The sequence below is a fragment of the Neopsephotus bourkii genome, unplaced genomic scaffold (assembly GCF_033783945.1).
Source record: "Neopsephotus bourkii isolate Nb327-2 ecotype Australia unplaced genomic scaffold, CSIRO-AGI_Nbou_v1 NB_1388, whole genome shotgun sequence".
NCBI lineage: Eukaryota > Metazoa > Chordata > Aves > Psittaciformes > Psittacidae > Neopsephotus > Neopsephotus bourkii.
In genome coordinates this window covers 3,668,028-3,690,030 of record NW_026901866.1, presented here as the reverse complement: position 1 = coordinate 3,690,030, position 22,003 = coordinate 3,668,028, and the positions used below count along the sequence as shown (strand labels likewise).

The following is a 22,003-nucleotide window of genomic DNA, read 5'->3' as shown; positions in this document are numbered from 1 at the left end:
AAGCACTCTTCTCCTCACTGACCTGTTCACACACAAGTCTCTTAGAATCTAGTTACAAGATTACATACTAGTTACAAGATTACATACTTGTTTCCACAGCTTGTCTGTGTACAACACAGATACAGCTAACAACAGGAAATTAAAACTCTAAAGGCTTCCAGCTACTTAACTTTGAAATTTCATTTAGGCTTGGGGAAGGCAAAGATAATTGGTTGCATTTTTCACATGCAACTTTTTATTAAGATGAAAAGAGACTAGAAGAGAACCCAGCCTGAAAATGGCTGAGAGCATATAGAACATGAATGAAAATATAAGCAAAATCTCGTGCAAATTAGCAGAAAGTATGGTTAGTTTAAAGGTAATAGAAATCTGTCTAGAATGCCATGCTTAATTCCAACACAGTTTTCATTACTAACCAAACTAATTTTCAACTCGTACATTATTCATCTATGAACTTGGCAAGATCTTCATGCTTGGAGTCACTTGACTCTTAAATTAGAATTTGTCATAATTTTGTCAAAATAATACTACTTTTTTATGAAAGGAATCATGTATACTTTCCAGAATAAAGGCTACTGAGTGAGCAGCAAATCCCAGTGCTAATGAAAACATACAATTTCAGAAATTCCTATTTGTTTTAAAAAGCACTCCCAGAAACTGGGGTTATGAATTACAGCTACCTGCAATAAGCTGGAATTGGACTTAATGACTGAAGAGTATGATCGTATGAGTATGATGTCCCATTAATGGTTGTGTTAAAAAGGCCAGCAGTTCTTTTAATTTACTAAATCACATTTATCTTGCAAAGGGAAAAGAAATGGCCCCTCTGCCTTGCTACAGAAGTTCACACCAGCTCGTTTGAGCAGTCTTACACAAACAGGCACCAAGCTCATAGTGGACATTTTTGTTCGTCATCCTTATCCTATTTAATTTATGACATCTCTTCAATAAGTAAAGACACTTCAAAGCCTTCCCCTTGCATTTCTCTTGTGGAGAAGCTTGGAACTGGTAGCATCACCTCAATTTTGAGGCAGATGGAGAACCTTAAAGTGTATGATTATGAGATTTTATGGGTTTGTCTGGAAGGACATCAGAGAACTGAAGTCCCTAAACTATGAGGTCCTTTCCACACCTACTTTCTAGTAACTGACCTGAATTTAGCTTCCCAAAGGACTTTTCAGTTGTCTTCTATACTACATTCATTTTTAACATTTAATCTAGAAGCACCCCAAGAATGACCTATGGAAGGGAACATAGATGAGGCCCTAACCAGCATCCAGAGTTGTAAATTCAGTCCATTTCTGTAACTCTTTGCAGTGTCTTCCAGCATAACAAGACAAAATTGAATGAAATTTTGGGTCCTGTGCCCTCTCCTTCCACCCACCCCAGCCCCCCTTTTTTATAAAGGCAAAATGTTTATACAATGCAAGAAGATTAATAATCCCTGTGGTGCGATCACCCTGGCTAGCAGCTAAACCCACAAAGCTGTTAACTCTTTCCCACCCACACCACCACCCCACCTTTCCCCCCCTCCCCCCCAGAATCAGGGAAGAAAACTGAAAGAGCAAAACTAAGAAAAGTAATAGGTCAAGATACAAATAGTTTAGTAAGTAAAGGAAAAAAAGATGAGAAAACAAAGTGATGCAAAGGCAATCACTTAGCACCTCCCACAGGCAGACCACTGCCCAGCTACTCTCTGAGCAAAACACTACCTAAAACTCCCTCCCCTTCATCTTCTAGGATGAAGTTGTATAGCATGGAATAGCTTTAGACAGTTCAGGTCATCTGCCTGGTTGCATCCCCTCACAAATCTAAAACCTAGCTAGCACCATACAAGCTGCACTAAAATAATTTAACTCCATTCCAGCCATACCTGGTTGTACTCAGAAGTCTTGCTTTCCTCTCTTGCCATTTCTGTCAAGTGATCAGTGATTTCTATCTAGTTGCACAGTGTGGAAAGGCCAGGTGTGAGGATTTCAATCACCATTAACAATTCTCAAGAGCTTAGGGTGAAATATTTTTCACCTCATCTTAAAAAGTGAGGATTCTGCACTGAGAAAAAAAAAACGGTTATATGGAAAAACAGACCTTCCTTCTTTCCTCATTACAGACAATTTATTACAGCAAACATTCTGGCCATCCCTCAATAGTAACTGTACCATTATTTTAAAAAGTCTTGGAATTCTGAAGTACTTAGAAACACTATAAATATCACAGGGAGCACACAGTACTCAGATTCCCCTAAAAATACAGCAGCTTGTAACTACATTTTAAGTTATCAGAAGCAAGGCTTTGCAAAGAAGGTCTGCCATCATTACCTACAGGTTCATGAGAGGGAGTCAGAATAACAGAATTAACAGCCTTCAGCTGCAAAATTACTAATTCCAGTAATACAGTACATTAAACATGCCATTTGAGATATATGCCAATTTAACTACTACATATGGCATATATCTATCTAATTATCACAGTTTGTGTTTTCATATGCAGAGTTGTTCTAGTTTTTAACTAATGTGTCAAAATGCACAATCTTAATCTGAAAATAGAAAATGCTATCTTTTATAATACAGTAGGTCAACCTATACTGTATTTTTAAAATGCAGCACAATACATGTATTTTTAAAAAAAGCCAAAAAAACACTCAAACAAATGTCTCTAATGTTTAAGTAATGTCTGAGTTTCCTTATTAGTAAAACACTTAAGTGCAAAATGAATACTAATAGTAAGAATAAGTTTCTCAAAGATAGTATGTTCAATTTTTTTTCTTCTCAAGTCTTTAATCCACTTATTGACATACTAAGTCTTAAATGACAATGGACAAATAAAACAACTTAGTCATTCCCCCAGTTTTGCATGTGATTAAAAAAAATACTGTGAAATAGCACATGTGCAGATATCAGTTGCAGTGAAGACAGATCTCACTTGCATTCCTTCTTCATGTGCAATTTGACCTTAACTCAGAACAATCACTACTGCAGAATCATACATTCTACTTGCAGTTCAATACAAATCATGCCCTAATATATTTAATTTCAGAGTCCTTAGTTTGTGCTTGGTGTCACTTCAGCTGTTTGGAGGGATTGGGTTTTTTTTTTTATATTTCTTTGCATAAATAAGCAAGGAGCTCACACAATTACCATGAAACATTACATAATCTTAATGTCTCCTTTTGCAACTCAAACAGGGACATGTACTTTTATACAATGAAATCAAGATGTGCACAGAAATAAACAGTTAATACCTTAGTTGCCAAAAAACTATGTAGCAGCCACTGCAAATACTTCTGATCTTGTTCAGGAGTACAAAACAAAGGTAAGATACACCACTCAGTCATCAACTGCATTTTCTACCCTCTCCCTTACATCCCACAAATTGTAGCTGGCTCTTTTATGACTATTTCAACAGAAAGCAAACAATATCAATATAGAATCACAAGATAGTTAGAATAGTTATACTCTTGAACATGCTGTCTTATTCTAAAAACACAGACTACATCATAAATATGAACACACAGGAGTTTAAGAGCCGCCACATTTTTTTCTCCTGTTTGTTTTTAAATGAACATCAAGTCCTTGAATCTCTATTTACCTTTACAGTAAGTTTCTATTAAGCTCAAAATTAAGCACATGCAAAAACAATGTTTAATTTTTTGCTGAAATAATTTGAAATGCATTGGAATTTAAATCAAATTTTTTTTTTAGATTTTCATTTTCAATAAACAAATTAGGGCAACATTTTTGAAAGAACAGAGGCTTGTGTAAACAACTGGACTATCCAGAATACAGGAGAACACAAAATATTCCAACTTTTTTCATGATTGAAAAGCAGAATGGTATACATATTGCAGTTCTTCCATATATACTTCATCAGTCCCCTCCCTGATAAAGTCCAAACAATCCTTATAAGAGATAAAACACTTTATATAATGAACAAAAACAGGACAATACGACCTCACTACTATTTTTAAGTGAAAATGCCAGTATTTGCTTCAGATTTATTCTTAGAAGTGCCTTTTAACATTTCAGATTAGAGCTTTAATTACAGACCCCTTCTTACTAATTGTTTATAAATATTTTTTGACAATTCTATCAGTTCCATACTTTATAAATTTTGATTTACACCTTTTAAAACTAAAGTCAAGTATGTTGGAATAACAGAAAAAAAAATTAAAAAATGTGTGTAACAAGAGCAATTATTTGCAAATAGAAACAGATTCCAGAAAATGTTTAGTTTGAAGAGGATTTGTAACTGAATCGGGATTAGATCTAATGCCTCTCTTTCAAAATGGACCTTTCAGCAAGAGTGGCACACACTGACATAAAGCCAGTATTTTCCTACACAGAATTACTGAACAGATTTACAAATATAATAAAAAGCCATCAGATACATAAAGATGTGGAATTAGTATTTTAATAACAGAAAATCCAGACATGCTTTTAACAAAGACAAAGAATAAGACAACTACAAAACACTATTGATTATATGTACTACAGTTTGCCCTGCTTTTGGCATTAATAAACAGTGACATTTCTGCACTAAAAATGGGAAAAAATTTTAAAACAATGTATTTTTTTTTCTTGCAAAGAGACCATAAACTGAAAGAACAGATTATAAAATTCTTATGCCAAAGGGGGAGAACATGCATATTTCGCAAACTGATACTGATAATGTGTATTATATACCTGGTTTTCATGAACATCTTTTTATCACATCCTACAGGATCCTCACCAAAGCACATGCATTATTCCTGTATCCATTGCTTACTTGACTATATTAGAATTGAATGTAGGAAAAAAAAAGACACCTCCAAATAAAGATCCAAACAGCTCTATCCAACAGAGAAAAGCTCAAATATTTGCAAGGCTAGAAAATGGTGAGAGAACACATCCTTCCTCCAACGAAAAGGCAGCAATAAATGCTGACTACCACAGACAAGCACCAGGAACAAAAAATCCCCAAACTAATAAAACCAACCAAAAAAAACCAACCAAAAAAAAAAAAACAAAAACCACACCACATTTCTGTGCTAGAAAAAAGGAAAACCCTTAGAAGTCTTTTACCAAAAGACATAAATTGGAATCATATGCAGATTATTATTTTTTTAAATAATACACTACTATTTATCTATCCCTATGTGAAAGCACCAAATATGAGACTATGTAGCCTGGATGCATATTTCACCTCATGTAAATTCAGCACTTACCTGAATTTAATGTTTTTATACAGAAAATGATGATAATTTTACTGCCTTCGTAGGAGTGTCTCCACTCACTTTCCTGGGAGGCAGTGGCAAATATGAAAGAAATCCTCATTTTCAGTCCTTATACTCAAGAAACAAGAAAAAGAATTTGTATTCCTTTTTGCTGAAAGTAACAACTTTAACACGTAGCACATCAGCAGTGGAAAGATGGAAGACCGGTATTTCACTATAATAACTCACATACATAAAGAATTTGGACAACTGTAAACAATGCTCAAGTTCAGTGGAATATCTGGGGGAGAGGGGTGTGTGAGCAAACAGCTAAATTGCAATGAGTTACCTGCTGGGTTTAAACCACAACAATCTCATGCAAAACAAAACATGGGAAACAGTGAATCAATTTTTGATTACTTCTGAAATCTTCATCCTATCTAAAAATAGAAAGGCTTACTTACCACAAAACCTGAACTTATCAGAATGAGAATTATATTTTACTGGGAGAATCTCCATTCCGAACATTAAGTTTAAAAGTGGAAGTAAAATAAGATGGATTTTGAACTGCTTATGAAACAAACTATAAATTTTCCAGTACTTAGAACACGCTGAACTCTGAGATTCAGAATTTAAAGGTTTGTAGAAGGAAAATGTAGACCTTTAAAAAAAAAAAAAAAAAGAGATTAAAACTGGAAATTAAATACTTACTGAGACTAAATCACTGGATTTTCCCAAATAAGCAGCATATACATAGTATTCTTTTGTGAAATACAACTTACTAATGACCTTCATCATTTGTAAGATGGCCTGTCTAGCAAGATTTCTCAATTTTCCCCCATGGAAGTAGGCAAATGCAGGGGACATCACACACCTTGAACAAAATGACACCAGTAAATTATTTCTACCCAGAAGAAGCATCTATACTGAAATCTAATATGGAAACCACTGCTTATGAGCAAGGGAGAAAGAAACTGGGGAAGTGTCAGTTCCTTCAGAATCCAGTATTAAAATGCTACATGAAAACTGCTGCACTCTGAAGGGATTAACACAACAGAACCTTCTTAAAGCAGAGTGGAACTTCATTCAATACAGAGAGATAAAGTCTACGCAAATGACCTAAGGTATCTTGGTCTTTTCCTCTATATAGAGACTTACCTAAGAGGCTTCCAGAATATCTATGGATCTGAATCTGCACTACAATTCACACATTTCTTTACAAACAGGGATTATGCCATCATTCTCTCTCAGTTTGCCAATAAACTCCGTTTGCAAATAAATTATAATACAGTAGCTAACTAACAGAACTTTTCCTTCTAAATTAGCATTGCAGCATTAAACCTCTTTCTAGACCAATGGAAACAGGTCATACTACAAATATGAAATTTATATTAGCTCCTGAAATATTTCTAGTTTTAAGCACACTTGACTTGAATATCGGATAGCCATCATCAGCTTATCTGCACCTCCCAAGTAAGCATACTTTATAATATAAAAACATCATCACACAAAACCAGTGTTACTAATATATTCTAATTTACACCAAAACCACTTCATGCTTTCTCAGTTTTGTCTTAATAGAATCTTTTACAGGAAAAAAAAAAAAATCCAAATTAAGACACCTTCGTACTGACAACTATCAAAGGCATTACAATCACCTATCTCATACACACATTCAAACAATCCCTGCATTATCTTAGGAGCCCATTTAACTGTATGCATATTTTTAGGAAAAGGTCATTAAAATTTAACTGCAGTTGAAATACTGCAATCCTTAGTAAATTGTTTTCATCACTTCGTAAAGTCTGTACTGAGAGAAACAAGGCACCCAAATCAGAACCAGCCATTCTAGTAAAAAGCCAAATACTTCAAAATAAATAAATAAATAAATAAACAAATAAATAAATAAATAAAATCAGTGATCTTCAGACAGTCAATACAAAGCTGCCAAAATTACAAGCAGAAACTTCTTTAGAAAACATACAAAAAGGATTTTGCACAAGATGAAACTTAGCAAGTTCCTGTACTAGTCAACACTGAAAGCATGATAGTCATTTGCACATTGTAAGATTTTCCATCAAAAAATTTATCAAAAAAAGGACAAAAAAAATGGATGAGTTTATTTTTTCTCATTCTGAACATATGCTTGTGTGCTGAAGAAGGGAAAAATCAAGTACTTATTTTATAATTACGAATGACTAAGTTTTATGCCCTTCACATATCTGCTTCCAAAAGAGGAAGTGTCAAGCTAATGAAGTGTGATGGACAGAACTAAACTACTTCTGAACATCAAAACCCACATTCTTTCAAGTAGTAAGTACTATCAAAAACATGAGCCATTGGCAAAGGTAATACAGAAACAAAAGAATAACTAGTACAACTTAAAAAGTGAAAAAAAAATTAAAATTAATATGTTAAAACACTGACCTTGCTACCACCATCCACGCTATGTCTCTAAGACTAGAAGGTTAAAAAGTACTTCCATAAACTGAGAAGGCTTTGTTTTTAAAAGGTACAAGAAATCTAAAGGAGGTTTATGCCCATTTCATTGATTTTTCTCATCAAGAACACGCAAGATTAAAGCTCTAAGGCTTGTAATTACATCTGGATTTCTACATACACCTAAAAAATACTGGGTTTAACAACGATTTAAAATCTGACTACCTATGTAACCATTTGTTTCCTTCTTCTAAATACTAGTTATTCAAGAAAAGACATCATGATGACCTCAAGTAAAAAGAAGGGCTTACTAGCTACACAAGGTAACTTCCTTTTTATAGAAGTTCTTTTCTGTCCAGTCCTAAGAGCTTACCTGCTCATTGTACAAAATCATCCCATCTTTTCCTGGCTATTTGGGATCAATTAATTAGAATAAAAATTTACTCATTTAATGTATCAAGTTAGCACTTACTAGAACAGCTAGTCCTAGATGTAAATCCATACAGAACAGCTTATAAAATTATGAAGTACGTATATTATTGTTAAAAGTAGTGCAAATACTAGATGAGCACTTGGCATTACAAATGTAAACAAACAGGTAAAATCTTTGTAGAATTAACACTTCCTTTTTTTTTTTTTTGAGCATTTTACTATGCTAGAAACTATATGCTGCTTAAGGAAAAGTGATCTCAACAGCTGGCACACTTAGGTGTGCTGCACTGCACAATAAAAAGCTCAGAAGTTAGGAAGTGATATAATAGGGAGATTCTATGGAATCCAAGCTTTATTTTAGATTGACAGAATCACCAAGTGTCCATCTAATACAGTAAGTAGAAGACATAAAAAGAATAAAGTGCACACGCACATGCAAGACAGAAAACAAGCCCCATACACATTCTAACAGGTCTCATTGCAACATATCATTTTTATAAAGCTTTAAGGCATCCAGTAGCAGAGTTCCATTGCAGACCTCTGAAAACCAGCTGACAGAATGCCAGATGGGTCTCTCCTGTTCCACAGAAGTTTTCTTCAAATCCAGGTCAACAACCTGCTAAAAAGCCACCTACTTCCCTTTTCTTGAGTGTGTTTCTCAGGAAAATTGTTGGTAGGCTGCCAGATCACAAGAAAACATAAATATTCTTTAACACCAGCTCAATACTGCTGCCAAAGCAGTATCTTCTGTAGCACCTGAATTGATGCTTTTGCTGCTACTACTACTATACACTATCTTACCTGCACTCTGGCATTTCCTAACTTCAGATCACAGACAGGGACAAAACTTAAGCCTCAGCTGGATCAAGCTCCAACCCTGCATATGGCTTAACTGGTCTGTCCTCCCCCTTCCCACACAGCCCACAGCAGATATTTCACTGCACAACATTTTGGGAGTACACTCTGATATAGTTTTAATTCCATAAGCACACTGGATGCTCAACAAAGCCAAGTGAATGGACACGCGCCATTCCCTACTTTTCCAGTGAAGACACATTTTATATTAATATTTTCAATAATTTATGTTACAGAAAGACTCCGCACTTGTATATTCATTTAAATATTTGTAATTTTTCATGTACAGTTTGAAGATCAGAGTTTTGAACACACTAGGAAGATAATAAATTGCTGCTGCCTCCAATTATCTAGTTCTTTACAGAGAGTTTTCTTCCCCCTATTGCCAATGAAGAATCTAAAAAGTAAAGTCACTACTTGAAAATAAAATACATGTACATACAAATCTTCCAAGAGTTTTGTAGGTGTGCACTATGGTTCTTGATTCAAGCAAAGAGGTGCCACTCTATGAAGTGGAGGAAAACAGTACAAATGTGTGAAGCTCTTTACGTGGGAAATTACAAGAGAGTTAAATGGCACTGAGCAAGGCACAAAAAGTGCTTTTAAAATAGAAACAAGGGAACATGCAGAGAACCTCAGTATTGAATTGAATTAATGACTGAGAATGCAAAGGCTCCAACTGGTGACACATTAGCAGCAGCCATGAATTTCACTGTAGTTCCGTATAACAAGTAATCTTACCTGAGTGATTCTCAAAAAAATGTCAACACATTGATTGTATTTTTCATCTGATCCTGTCAATGCTGAGATGACAGGCCCTGCAGGATGCAGCGAGAGATCAATGATGAAAACCAGATGTTTAGTCTTTTCAAAACCAAAATCTACAAGGCCAGGCAAATATGAATTTTTGTCTGAAATTTACACTTCTTTATATCCAACAAATGTAATATTATGTAATCACTTTCCCATAGACAAAGTTGACAAGTGTTTCTCTTCCTCACAGGGCATCTGACCCCAGATGATTCACTTCACCAACACATAACTTTAAACCTGGTCCCTAATACACTATTCTTTCAAGTGGTGTCTGATCACACAGCTAGTTATTTAGATCAGCTACTTCGCACATCAACCTATGTTCTCTGGCCTTTCATGAAGATGACTTGACTTTGTTCATCAATTATGTAGAACACTTAAAACATATACAAAATTTATTGCAATTCAGAAGCTGAGAAGAGCAATGCACAATAGTATTACTCATAGCTATCTCAAGCAAAGAGTCATAAATTCATCTTCAAAAGTTAAAGGCACGTTATTATCATTGTACAGCTGGGAGCTAACTTCCATAGACATGTTTCCAAATACTGCCTTAAACTGACAATTCAATCAGACCACTTAAGTACTTGCAAAGGAATTTTAATGCTCGGCTATAATCGAGAACTGCACATTTAATATTAAGTAAAGCCCAATCAGATTTAACCATAATTAATTATCAAATATGTTAAAGTGAAAACAAGTTAATATAGGAGGATGGAAATTTAGATAATTGTCATCTTATGTATTAAACTATTTAATATGGCTGTTAAATCTAAGGGAAATTTAAAACAGTATCCTGACAATCATTTCTCAATTTTTAAATTAAAATACAAGCAATGCAGCTAATCCTTATAATGGCATGAATAATCACAAATGGGGATGCAGATACCCCTGAAATCGAAACAAAAATAGGATGGAACAGAACTTTAAAAATCCGTAACGTAACATTTAGATCTCTGGCTGAACTCTGTTTTGATATTTCCTTTGTGAGATGGAAAGACAGTATGGCCCCAAATACCTGGGTGAATGTAGGAAACTTGATCATTTCCTAAAGTCATCTCATACAGTCAGGAAGATACTAGCATATCTACAATAAATTGTCTTGCACATGCACAGCACGCTCATTTATTCCAACTGCCAAATACCAAATTCCAATTTTACACATTTCCACATTACCATAAATCCTTAGAAGAACCCCATGACTGAGCTAAGCAGCACAAGCACCAAGCATACCCCACTACAGAACACACTACACCAGAAATTCATACTAGATGCAAAGAATATAACTTTCTTCATTTAAGAAAACTGTTTGTTGTCAGAACAGAAACAAATTTTTTAGAAGTCCATTTTAAAGGTGAAATCCAAAAACATTTTTGTCAGCTTCAGTACTTCACAGACAGATTTGCTAAACAGGAAAAATACATTACAGCTTTAGATTCAAGTACATTAAGAATTTTATGCTAATGTCAAGCAAACCCAATTAGAAAACCAAAAGGCCTACCTAGAAACACGACCATCACTAAGAGTAGCAAAAGCAGCCTTTCTCTTTCTAATACGTACTGCGTTTTATACCGTGACACTGCAGCCTCTGAGGGTCAGATTAATTAAGATCAACAGCAGCTGCAGTGCAACGTGAGAAGCACACTGCCACGGTTCTCACCAGTCCAGCACAATTACCTGCATCATTCCAACGCTGGACAACAACTGACAACTACTACACTCCTGAAAGTCATTAACTCCCACTGGCCTGCTGATAAATGTTACAAAACAAACCAACCTCTTTTCAAGATGGACTGCAAAGCTGACTGCACCTGCTACAGGATGCAATGATGAGTCCCAGGGAGCTGTTTGCCAGTCAAATCTCTACAGATGTTGCTTAACTTTATGCTAGAACCGTGTCCAAAGACAGAAATGAGATAGTCAGGCGCAAGCCCTCCTCCCAAAGCTCTCTCTGCTCCATTTCTAAAAGCCAGTCTAACAAATTCACTAAATCCAAGGTTTTTCCCTCTGGCAAAAAAGCTACTTATCACTGATAAAAGAAATTCTTCGGTCAACTACGGAAGACAATATCTAAGTTAATGCAATTAATTAAAGAGCAAACAAGACTGAGAAGTATTTATAAAAAGGTATTGCTTGTTACATACAGGGTGCACACACTAAGGAAAGTGAGACTATGTTACTTTTACTGCATGAGGAAAACAATGACGAGATTCAGACATTCACAGTTTGTATTTTTCAAATATTAGCTCCAAGACCTATGTTCTGACAAACATCCATCAAAACTCTGATCTCTCTGCAAAATACCACTGAAGTATTATATGGAAATTTAAAACTTTGTGAATGAGAAATATTTAAAATTTTCAGTACATACCAACTCTTGCTCTTTTTCCTTTTTTTTTTGTTGGTTGGGGGGGGGAGGGGTGGAGTATGTGTGGTTTTTTGTTTTGATTTGGGGTTTTCTCTCTCCAGAGTGCAGAAGTCCATTAAATAGGTATTCCTAATGAATAATTACTTTAGAGAAATTTCAACTTTATCAAAAAAAACAGTACTGCTACTAGAAGCAATTTCATCTACATAAGCTTTCTAATCTATTGATAATCATCTGGTTTTCAATTATATTGAAAATTAGTCAAAAGCAATCACAAGAAAAAGTTAAAAATTATTAAATATGGCATTTCTCTGTGATAAGACATGCTCACTTTGTTCTGTCGATAACCATGTGCACATACAATCTGTATCATTTCTTAAAGTTAGACTAACCATTCCAAATATATCACAAGTTGTTTTAAACCTTTCTCACACAAGACAAGACACAGCATTTTCTTGCAAACTAAAGCCATTTACTATGCCAAACTTTATTCACTCATTAACGTAAGTCCCCACATGTAGATGAAATCAGTGCAAAATTTCTACTTAAACTTTTCAAAATCTCTCTACACCTACCAAATGAGAAGCTGCTAAGTGATATTACATTGGGTGAGTTTGATGTGTAAAAATCTGAAGATCATACCAAGTTACATATTCAGTTTCAGCTTCCTTTTAAATGTAAAATACTAAGGATCTGCTGGCTAACAAGCTAACTTTTTTTTATTCTGTTCCAGTAACCAGGCAACAGACAACTGTCCAACTGAGAATTATCTGTCTGAACAGCTGGCAATCAACACTTGGGGGTTTTTAGTGGTTGGTCTTAAAAAAAAAAATAAAATGGAAGAGTAGAAAGATCAGTGATTACAAACCTACACAGATCTAGATTCCACCTTTGAAATCTCCACTCACTGTTTAATAATCTCATTTTCTCCAAAGTTACTCATGTAAGTAAATATTTCCACCAGAATCTGAAAATCTTAAATATACCCTTATGAAGTCTTTAGTTAACTAATGTTAACACTAGGAAAAAAAATAGAATAAAAACACGATGCATTTTCTGATGTATGAAAAACCAGCTTCAAGGAACTACAACAACAGGCAGCTAATAATTAATGCTGTTACACTTCTAACTCCATTCTAACTCTTTTTTTCTCCTCTACGGCTGAAAAAGCAGTATTTTACTTCATTATTTCAAGTGTTCATTTTTAATACAGATTCTTTTCCCTACTAGACTTTTGGCTGTTTTTTTAAGAGTTATAAAGTAACATGACAAGTCCTTTATTATATAAAGGAAATAATAACAGTGAACTGAGCTGATATGTACCGTTCCCCTTCCTAACAGTTTAACGGGAGTAATGAAGCTAAGAAGTTAACTTATTAATTATAAATTCCTTTAAAGTTGTGTTACTTGCACATTCAATGAATCTGAAAGGTTTTTAAGGGTCAGAATAAAAAGCTGTTCAAAAGGGCACTTGCACGAAGATTAGCTAGACTATATCCCATAAAAAATGAATGTTTCAGAAAAATCTGATATTCAAACAAAATGTATGAAACACAAGCGACTTGGTAAAAAACAGCATTGCCACACAACGCTTTATACACTACCTATACGAGGCAGCGAAGGAAACTCCTACATTTTGTATTCCCCAAACATTTAGATCACCACTGATTAGAAATCTGCTATAAAAACAATCCAGCTAATCTATTGTTTAAAACAGTAAAACCTTATTCCCACTTAATTACAGTTTTATTAATCTCTGCTCTTAATATGATCTAATTTCAGTACACATATGACTTCATATTCCAATAAATTGAAAAACACTGACCGAGCTCAAATTCACTCAAGCACCAAGTTCAGATCAGGCAAGATCCTGTTTCAAGATAAACAACATGATGCGATGTAACATAATTTTGCGTGTGCGTGTGCATGTGAGAAACTGGGAAAGATTACAGAGAGAGAGAAAGCAAAAGTGAACGCCAGCATTTGCAACAGGAAAAAATAAACATGTCCAGAGTAGCATTCAGTCCAGTGCTCACTATAATTCAGAATGAAGAAACAGAGATGACAATGACAACTTAATACACCAGAAAAACTTTTTTCATATTATTCAAAATAAAACCACACATTAAGATAGCTTCACAGGATAGCCACTTTCTTTATGAAGTTCATTTTATTAAAGTAGCATAGCTATGACTGTGTTTAGATTTTGGATCGGAACCTGACAGTCAATACACACTCTGTACTTCTCTACAGAAAGGATAAGCAGCATTTACTTTAAAAGTAGGACATATTTTGCCATTTTAATTTCATTCCCATTAATCTAGGGGAACAAGCCTGAACAAAAAAGAATCAAGGAAAACCTAAGCACAATAACAAAATCAAATTGTAGAAGTCCAGACAATTAGAGGAAGTAAGCTGGTAACCTGAAAAGAGAAGAATAAATTGTGTACACAAAAATTAAGACTGTACTGGTCGGTAATGTATTTGTATACTGCATATACTGCTTCCTATTCTGTAAACTAAGATGTTTAGTGCAAAGCTGTTTTTTTTCCTTCAATTTCTTGTAATTAGAGCTGCCATATACTTCTTCAGTAATTAAGTCACCTTTTGATGCACAAAAATAATTCCAACAGAAATCAGTCTGTATACTGAAGTCCTATATCACAGAGGAGGAAGAAAAAAAAAAAAAAAAAGAACACTATTAGATAACAGAACTACTCACAACTTATGTATTACAACCAACTTCCGCCTTTCCAAACAGGAACTTACTCAGACTGAACTAAAACTTTTCAGAAAGAGAAGTTTCACAGAAGCTTCAGCAGCAGAACATTCCATAGGGAAATGTACTTTAAATACTCTTACAGTCACACGCATCAGAGGTACAGACTAAGTAACTTCCTAATAGGAAAACAGAGTAACTGCTTAAGAAACTTTGTAAGAAAAATAAACCATGTCTTTATATTAGCTATTTCACAAGGTCTGTATTACCTAATGCCATAAAAGCATGAGAGCCTGGAAGAAACCCAAAAGCCATCAGCTCAGGGAATGCCAGGAGCTCCAAAAATTCCTGGGGCTGGTGGACAAACATAAATAGAAAGACTAACAAGAGCTAGCCACACTGTAATCCATTTCCCATCCCTGTTCCACACTTTAGCAGGTATCACTAGCCAACTTCCTTAAAACACTCATTTTCTGTATGATGCAACGTGGCTGCAAATTCAAAGCAGACTGTATGAAGTCAAACTTGAACTTCATTTGCACCTGTTACAGTGAAACTGCTTGAGCCTCTCTGCCTTAGTTATTTATATTACTAGTGGTTTTAAGAGAGCATGTGTTTGAAACAAACATTTTTACTCATGTCATTCTAGCTTGCTAATTTTTATTTTTCGAAGGTTCATCTGCTACTACTGCTGTATCTTTACAATTTACTACACAAAAAAATATGTAATTCTAATTTAATCAGAAAACAGAACTCTGCTAGCGCACTGAACAAAAGATCTAATCTTTGCAGCATCCTTTCCAAGTCAGTGTAAATAAACTGTAGTAAAATGAAAAGGCTTGTAATTTGGTATTTGGAATATTCTTCACAAACACCAATATTCTGTAACATCCTTGCATATCTGATACCAGCTCATGTATAATGCAGAAAATCTATTTCATTTTCATCTACTGACAGTGAATTTAATTTACTATTGCGACTCTTTATCCAGATTATGCTATTAATTCTGCAATCAGGCTCTTTTGAATGCTTTTATTTTTTCTAAGACTTTTTACAATTCTACATTGATCTTTTCTTCCTACCCTAACATACCTTTCAAAATAAAGGCTCATTTTTTCTAACTTCTAAAGTAAAAAAGAAAAAAAATTCCAAACCTCAAAGGCAACAAGCATCAGTTCATTAGCTGTATCTTCGAACAGGAAAAATCTACATACATCACTTTAACATCTGACATTTAAGTATTACAAACTATATTCATTAAGGATACATACAACAGGTGCATTAAAATTTCTACATCAACAATCATCACTGGAAATAGACCACAATCTCTCCATTAATAAAAAAGTATCCACTTCTGCCTGACACTGAAGTTAAGAGGATGGGAAAGCTAAATGCTCCAATGTTTGTGTTGTTTATATCCATACCCAACTGCCTCCACTGTTCTGTAGAATTCAGTCATCTTGTTAAACTAGATCAAATGCAAAGCTGGTCTTATTTTTCCAAGAGAAAAAAGTCTGTCACAGCTAGTCAACTCGAACCTAAATCACCAGTTATTCTTCAAAATAATGAAATCAAAACACCGAAAAGTGTTAGCTATGTTATTATTTTGCACCAGTTTTTAAAAAGTCCTCTAGAACAAAGTTCAATTACAGAACACTAATTTGTTCATCTTTAGGGAAAAATTTATTCGATTGCAGAAGCTTAAATCTTGTATATCATTATATAAGATTCCCTCTTCAGAAATCTTATAAAAGAAAAATGATAAATAATGCATTTATTATTGTTATATGCAAATATTAAAATATATTTCTCACACACTGGTACAGTTGATAAAGTACTCATTGTATTACGCATCTGATGTATTTCACTTCTATACTAGTTTTCTTCCACCATCATGATAAACATAATAAAAAGAATATTTAGAGAACAGCACTTGTCCTCCTTACTTCACTCCAGAGCCAGTGAACAAAGCAGTGAAGCAGAAAGAAGGTACATAATGGATTTAAAGTAAATGGCCCATTCTTTAAGAAGCAGCCTCTCATTTTTACTGATTCTAGCTTAATTGTCATTACAATGCCTGGAAACTTCAAACGAACAATTATTTTTAAGCCAGCTGTCAAGTTGGTTCCTTAAAGCTAGATTTTTTTTTTTTAAGCTAAAAACCAAATCAGTGAATGTTAACGAAAATATTCTTTTGCAGAAACATTGTAAACATATTTAAACATTTTTCAAAGCAGTTAGTCTCCAGCCCATTCCATAAACCAAGACAGAATATTTATATTCACTGTTGTACTCTGTAACATACTTTCTGAGAAATAATGCTTCTAGCTGCACTGGTAGCGTAGTCGTCACTATATGAAACACAATGACACATACATATACCCCCTGGGATTCATAAAGAAAGAATTGGCTAATTTTTGCACCTACCTGGATAAAAATCTTTGGATTTAGACAGCTTGATGGTGGCCCCAGTCTCTTTCTGCAACTGAACAATTGTCTGTCCTCCCTTCCCAATTATAGATCCAGCAGCATAACTAGGTATGAGGACCTTTAGAAAATACTGGCCATCCTCTGAAAAATTGAGATATGCATGGTTAATATGGCTTACAAAGTTCGATTTTTCCTCCCCAGCCCCACAAATAAACAAAATGTTACATCTTTGAACTCGTGCATTTACATTTAACCAGTTGTGTTATTCTACATGACATGTTTAGACTATACCTTTAATATTTTTAAATGCGTATATATATTCACAGCAAAATAAAGAATCCACATAAGATTCCTTAGTTTTGTAAAAGAAAAAGATCAAAAATATTTCAAAGGTGGTTTGTTTGTTTTTTTCCAATGGCAACAACAGCACGAAGAAATTATCAGACCCCTTAAAAAAAATAATAAAGCCTTGCATGAAAACGTGACTAGTGACAACTACAACCTTGCTTGAAAATACTGCAAAAGAAATGCCAAACTAAAAAGGAATTAATTGTAAATTCTGTTGGGCTATTTGTTTGCCATTAGCAAACACATAAGAATAGCAATTAGCTATTGCCTGCATTCTTAAGTAAGCAAAACAACTACTCTGCTACCAAATATCCCACCCAAAATGTGGGGGTTTATTCCAAGCATTTCAGACACTGCCAAGAAAACAACTCAACATGGTGCGGATGAAATCACTTGCCTAAGTAATCCTGATGTATTCCTTTAGCACTTCTTAAGCGACAATGATCTCTTTTAAGCTCATTAATTAAAGGACATTAAGAAGAATTTTTCCCAACTGATCAAAAGCCTAAGTCACTTGTTTTAAATACACTTAAAAGGTGACGAGATAGACAATGCCAGTCCTCTACCCACCACTAGCGTTAAAGCACACAATCGGAACAGGAAGAAAATACACACAATTGGGCGGGGGGGAGGGAGGGAAAGGATTCCCCGTCTGATTCGGCAACCGCACAATTGTCTGTGCCCTCACCCCACTTTTAAATCCAGCTACGCTTAAGTCTAAGGACCTTCTGTAACCGGCTCGGAAAAGTGCAAGTCAATTAAGATACGTTGGTTCCCCAGACTTGGGCTCTCCCCTGGAATTAAGGCAACGTCCCATTGGCATGGATGTAAAGATTCTTATCATGAAACCTGTTTTCACAAAGTTGCTGGGGTTTTTTCCCCTCGGCAGAAGGAACAATCTCAGTTCACCTTACGTCTCTCAACAGAGACTACCAGCGTCTCTAGAAGTGCCTGTGTGCTACAGCCGTGCCCAACCGTATGAACATCGCCGGCTGAACCACGCACAGTCAGACCGCTGCTCTTAATATTGGGCAAATAAATTCACCTCTGCCTCGGTGCATTGTTATGACGACTCCAGCGCAAACGGACAGCGGAGGTGCTGGTCCCGCTATAACTCATCTCCTCCAGGAAAGGCAGGATGTTAACTAGCGCGTCCCCGCAGCCGAGCGGCGACCCCCCCACCCCTCACCGCCAGGCAGCCCTCGCCCCCAGCACAGCGAACACACGCCGCGTACGCGCTGACAATAGAAGCGAGGCCAAGGAGGAGGAAAACGCACGGCAAGGCTGAGATTCAGCTTGCGACCCAGAGGATGTGAAAGGAGGGTAGTGCGTTTGCAGTCTCCTTCCAGCTGCCGTTTATTTTCACCCATCGTTAGCAGGACAAGGGAGGTAACCGGGCTGCAGAAGCCCCTTGTGCTCCCTCCTAGTCTCCGTAGGGTCACGGCTGTGCAGCCCCAGCGTGGATATTAAATAAAAAGACTGGTAGATGCTGAAAACCGACGCCATTTTGATGAATGATAACATTAGAGAAATGGGAATGTTCGGGGGGGGGGGGGGAAGGAGAGGGAAGGGGGGGAGACAGGCAGGTAGAGAAGCTAAGAGGTGGGTGTGTTGGGCGGGGGGGAGGTGACAGAGAATATACCCACCGCCCGTGTTGGTCCTCTTGGTGCTACCGGCTTCAGGGGGGGCTTCAAGCGGTCTTTTCCGGGAGTCCGGCGGGTCCAGGTCTATGGGAACCCCGGTGTGGGTCCCGTTCTGCTGGATGGGAGCTGCCGCCATCATGTTTGCTACTGCTCGGAGGAGAATTGTCTCTTCCCTTCTGTGGTGGGGGGGCAGGGAGGGAAGGGGGGAGGAGGAGGAGGAGGAAGGGGGAGGAGGAAGAGGGGAGGGGGCTAGTCGCGTTCTCTTGTCCTTTTCGAAAACGTAGACCTAGCTCGGGATTGTCGAGGATGCTGCGCGCCTTGTTTATCTGGCACCCGGGGGGAGGGAAGGGAAAGGAGGGAGGGAAACGGGCAGGACTGGGCTGGAGGAGCAGCTGCAGTGCAGTGTCAGGAGGAGATGAGGAGAAGGGAGACAAGGGAACGAGAGGGGAGAGGGAAGGAGGGGAAAGTGAAAAGAGTGAGACAGGAGGAGGAGAGGATAGAGTGAGTGAGAGAAGGAAGGAGGGGAGAGAGTGAGTGGGAGAGGAGAGGAGGGGAGAGAGAACGAGTGAGACTGAGGCGGCGGGGAGGGAAAGAGAGGGAGGGAGGGGGAGAAGGAGGGAGGGAGGGAGGGAAGGAGCGAGCGAGCGGTGTCAGTGGTGGGCGAGGGAGTGAGTGGGAGATGATTCACGCTGTCCCCGAGCCCCGCTCCGTCCCCGCCTGCCCTAGTGCCGCGCCTGCCGCTGCGGCTCGCCTGCCGCCGCCGCTCCCGGGCTCTCGTGCCCTCCCTCAGTGACAGGCTCGTGCGCACGGGGGTGGGGAGCAGAGCAGAGCAGAGGGGGAATCTCTGCCCGGGAGGCACCGCTCCTCTTGCGCTCCAGCAGCACCGCCGGGCGCACGGGCGGCTGCCTGGCTGTGCTCACTGGCCGTGCCTGGGCTGGGGGCCGCCGCCTCCGACTATACCGCAGAAACCCGAGACGCAGGAAAGGTTAGGGCCGTGGGAGGGAGTGCATGCACTGGGGGCGGACAACGGGGGGCAGGCAGGGCTGAGGCAAGGCCGGGATAAAAAAGAAAGGCGGGGTTTCCTGCGAAGACAGGCGGCAGATCCGGCCAATCGGAACAAAACAGAGCGAGGTCGGGATTGAAACGTGTGGCCAATCGCGGGTCGCGACTGGAAGAGCCGTTGAGGGGGGTGGCGGGGGTGGCTTAACCTCTCCGGCGGGGGGCGGTGGCAGGGAGTGTGTGTGTGTGTGTGTGTGTGTGTGTGTGTGTGTGTGTGTGTGTGTGTGTGTGTGTGTGTGTGTGCGCGCGCGTGTGTGTGTGCGCGGCTGTGTGTGTGCGGCTGTGTGTGTGTGGCTGTGTGTGTGTGTGTGTGTGTGTGTGTGTGTGCGGCTGTGTGTGCGGCTGTGTGTGCGGCTGTGTGTGTGTGTCTGTGTGTGCGTGTGCGTGTCTGTGTGTCTGTGTGTGTCTGTCTGTGTGCGTGTGTGTGTATGTAGGCCGGCTCCCGCCCCTGGAGGGTCCCCGCAATGATGCGGCGTCACCCGGGTTACACGCAGCTCCTCATAGGTCTGCAGCTGCGCGGGAGGACGGCCGAGATCGCCCGAGGAGGCGGTGGGGCGGCAGGGACATGTCGTCCCTGGGGCGGGCTGCACCATCTCAGCGCCGGCCCGGACGGGGTCCTTCAGCGGGCGATGGGCTGCGGGGGGGTACAGCGCGGTCGCGCCGGGAGCCTCTGTCTCGCCAGACTGCATCGCGCAGGCTTGTAGCGAAAATAATAAAGATCTTATTTTTACACTGTGACAGCCGGGCTAGCAGGAGCTGCGTGACACAGAGCGGCGTTTCTGATGTAAAGATTTCGTAGAAAAGTTCAAAGACGTTTCACTGCGACGAAGGTTATTACTGCTTATAGATCCCAAATTATTCCGGTTGAAGCTAAATACATTGTTAAGGTGCAGGGGGGTGGGCGTAGGAGGGCTCGAGGGAATTGTCTGCCTGCTATAAAAGCATCTGCACTCTACTGTTTGCTGTTTGATTGATTCATTGCCTTTGAAAACAATTCTGAAACTGATAGAACTGTAAAGGTTAGTATTAGAGCATCAGTTCTGCACAAAATCATGATCTGATGTGTGTGGCATCAGATCATGCTCTGTGCTGAATTCATATTGACATGCATATGTGTGGAATGGCTGCTGGCTTGATTCCTTTTACTATGCAAGCTTAAAACCTGGCTGTTTTATGGATTAAATTCAGTTTTCATTCTAAGCTCCCTGGGAGACTCAGCCTTAGTTTGAGTAATCACCATTAATACTGCCCAAATAATTTTTAGTACTTAAAATACAAAATTAATATATATATAGTACAGCACATCACCTCTACTTATGAATTATAAGACAGATGCGTAATGCATTATAGGATGTTAAAATGTGGACACTTTTAACATCTAAGAAGGCTCTTGCCCGAAAGCATTTACAAATTAAGAACCAATCCAGCACTATATACAGGAAACTTTCAATGACTTCTTTGGGAATCATGTCCCAGGAATGCGATATCTAGCCTCCTTAGAGGCAGATGAAATAGATGTGGCAGATTCAGAAGCAATTTGTTAGCATATATGGCCAGAAAAATGATTGTGTAAAAATGGAAATTTCTTACTCATCATATACCCTTTGTATCTAGGATACTCTGACTCATAATTGCTTAGTTTACTGGCTGAAATAAAATTTCAGGCTTCTGTTACCTTGGCAGTTGCTGACACAATTGTGGTACAG

General features: G+C 38.1%; 2 protein-coding genes across 4 annotated transcripts in view; one reads left to right on the top strand and one right to left on the bottom strand.

The window, feature by feature from the left end:
• The window catches only part of NOVA1 (NOVA alternative splicing regulator 1), a 153,528-nt gene extending 133,829 nt beyond the window's left edge, over positions 1 to 19,699 (bottom strand). Inside the window, exons 1-2 of one of the 3 annotated variants that reach the window (XM_061367653.1) lie at positions 19,242 to 19,698; positions 17,245 to 17,388 (exon numbers count right to left, since the gene is read on the bottom strand). In XM_061367653.1, the coding sequence (XP_061223637.1) occupies positions 17,245 to 17,388; positions 19,242 to 19,377 (280 nt within the window). In that variant the 5' untranslated portion in view covers positions 19,378 to 19,698. Of the gene's footprint in view, positions 1 to 17,244; positions 17,389 to 19,241 lie in introns of all 3 variants that reach the window. The other 2 variants (XM_061367652.1, XM_061367654.1) reach the window with 2 other exon arrangements.
• Positions 19,545 to 21,174, top strand: LOC133219945 (serine/arginine repetitive matrix protein 3-like). Its single transcript, XM_061367625.1, has 3 exons — positions 19,545 to 19,743; positions 19,965 to 20,223; positions 20,802 to 21,174. The coding sequence occupies exons 1-3, from the start codon at positions 19,545 to 19,547 to the stop codon at positions 21,094 to 21,096; spliced, it is 753 nt and encodes a 250-aa protein (XP_061223609.1). The 3' UTR covers positions 21,097 to 21,174.
• The last annotated feature ends 829 nt before the right edge of the window (positions 21,175 to 22,003 follow it).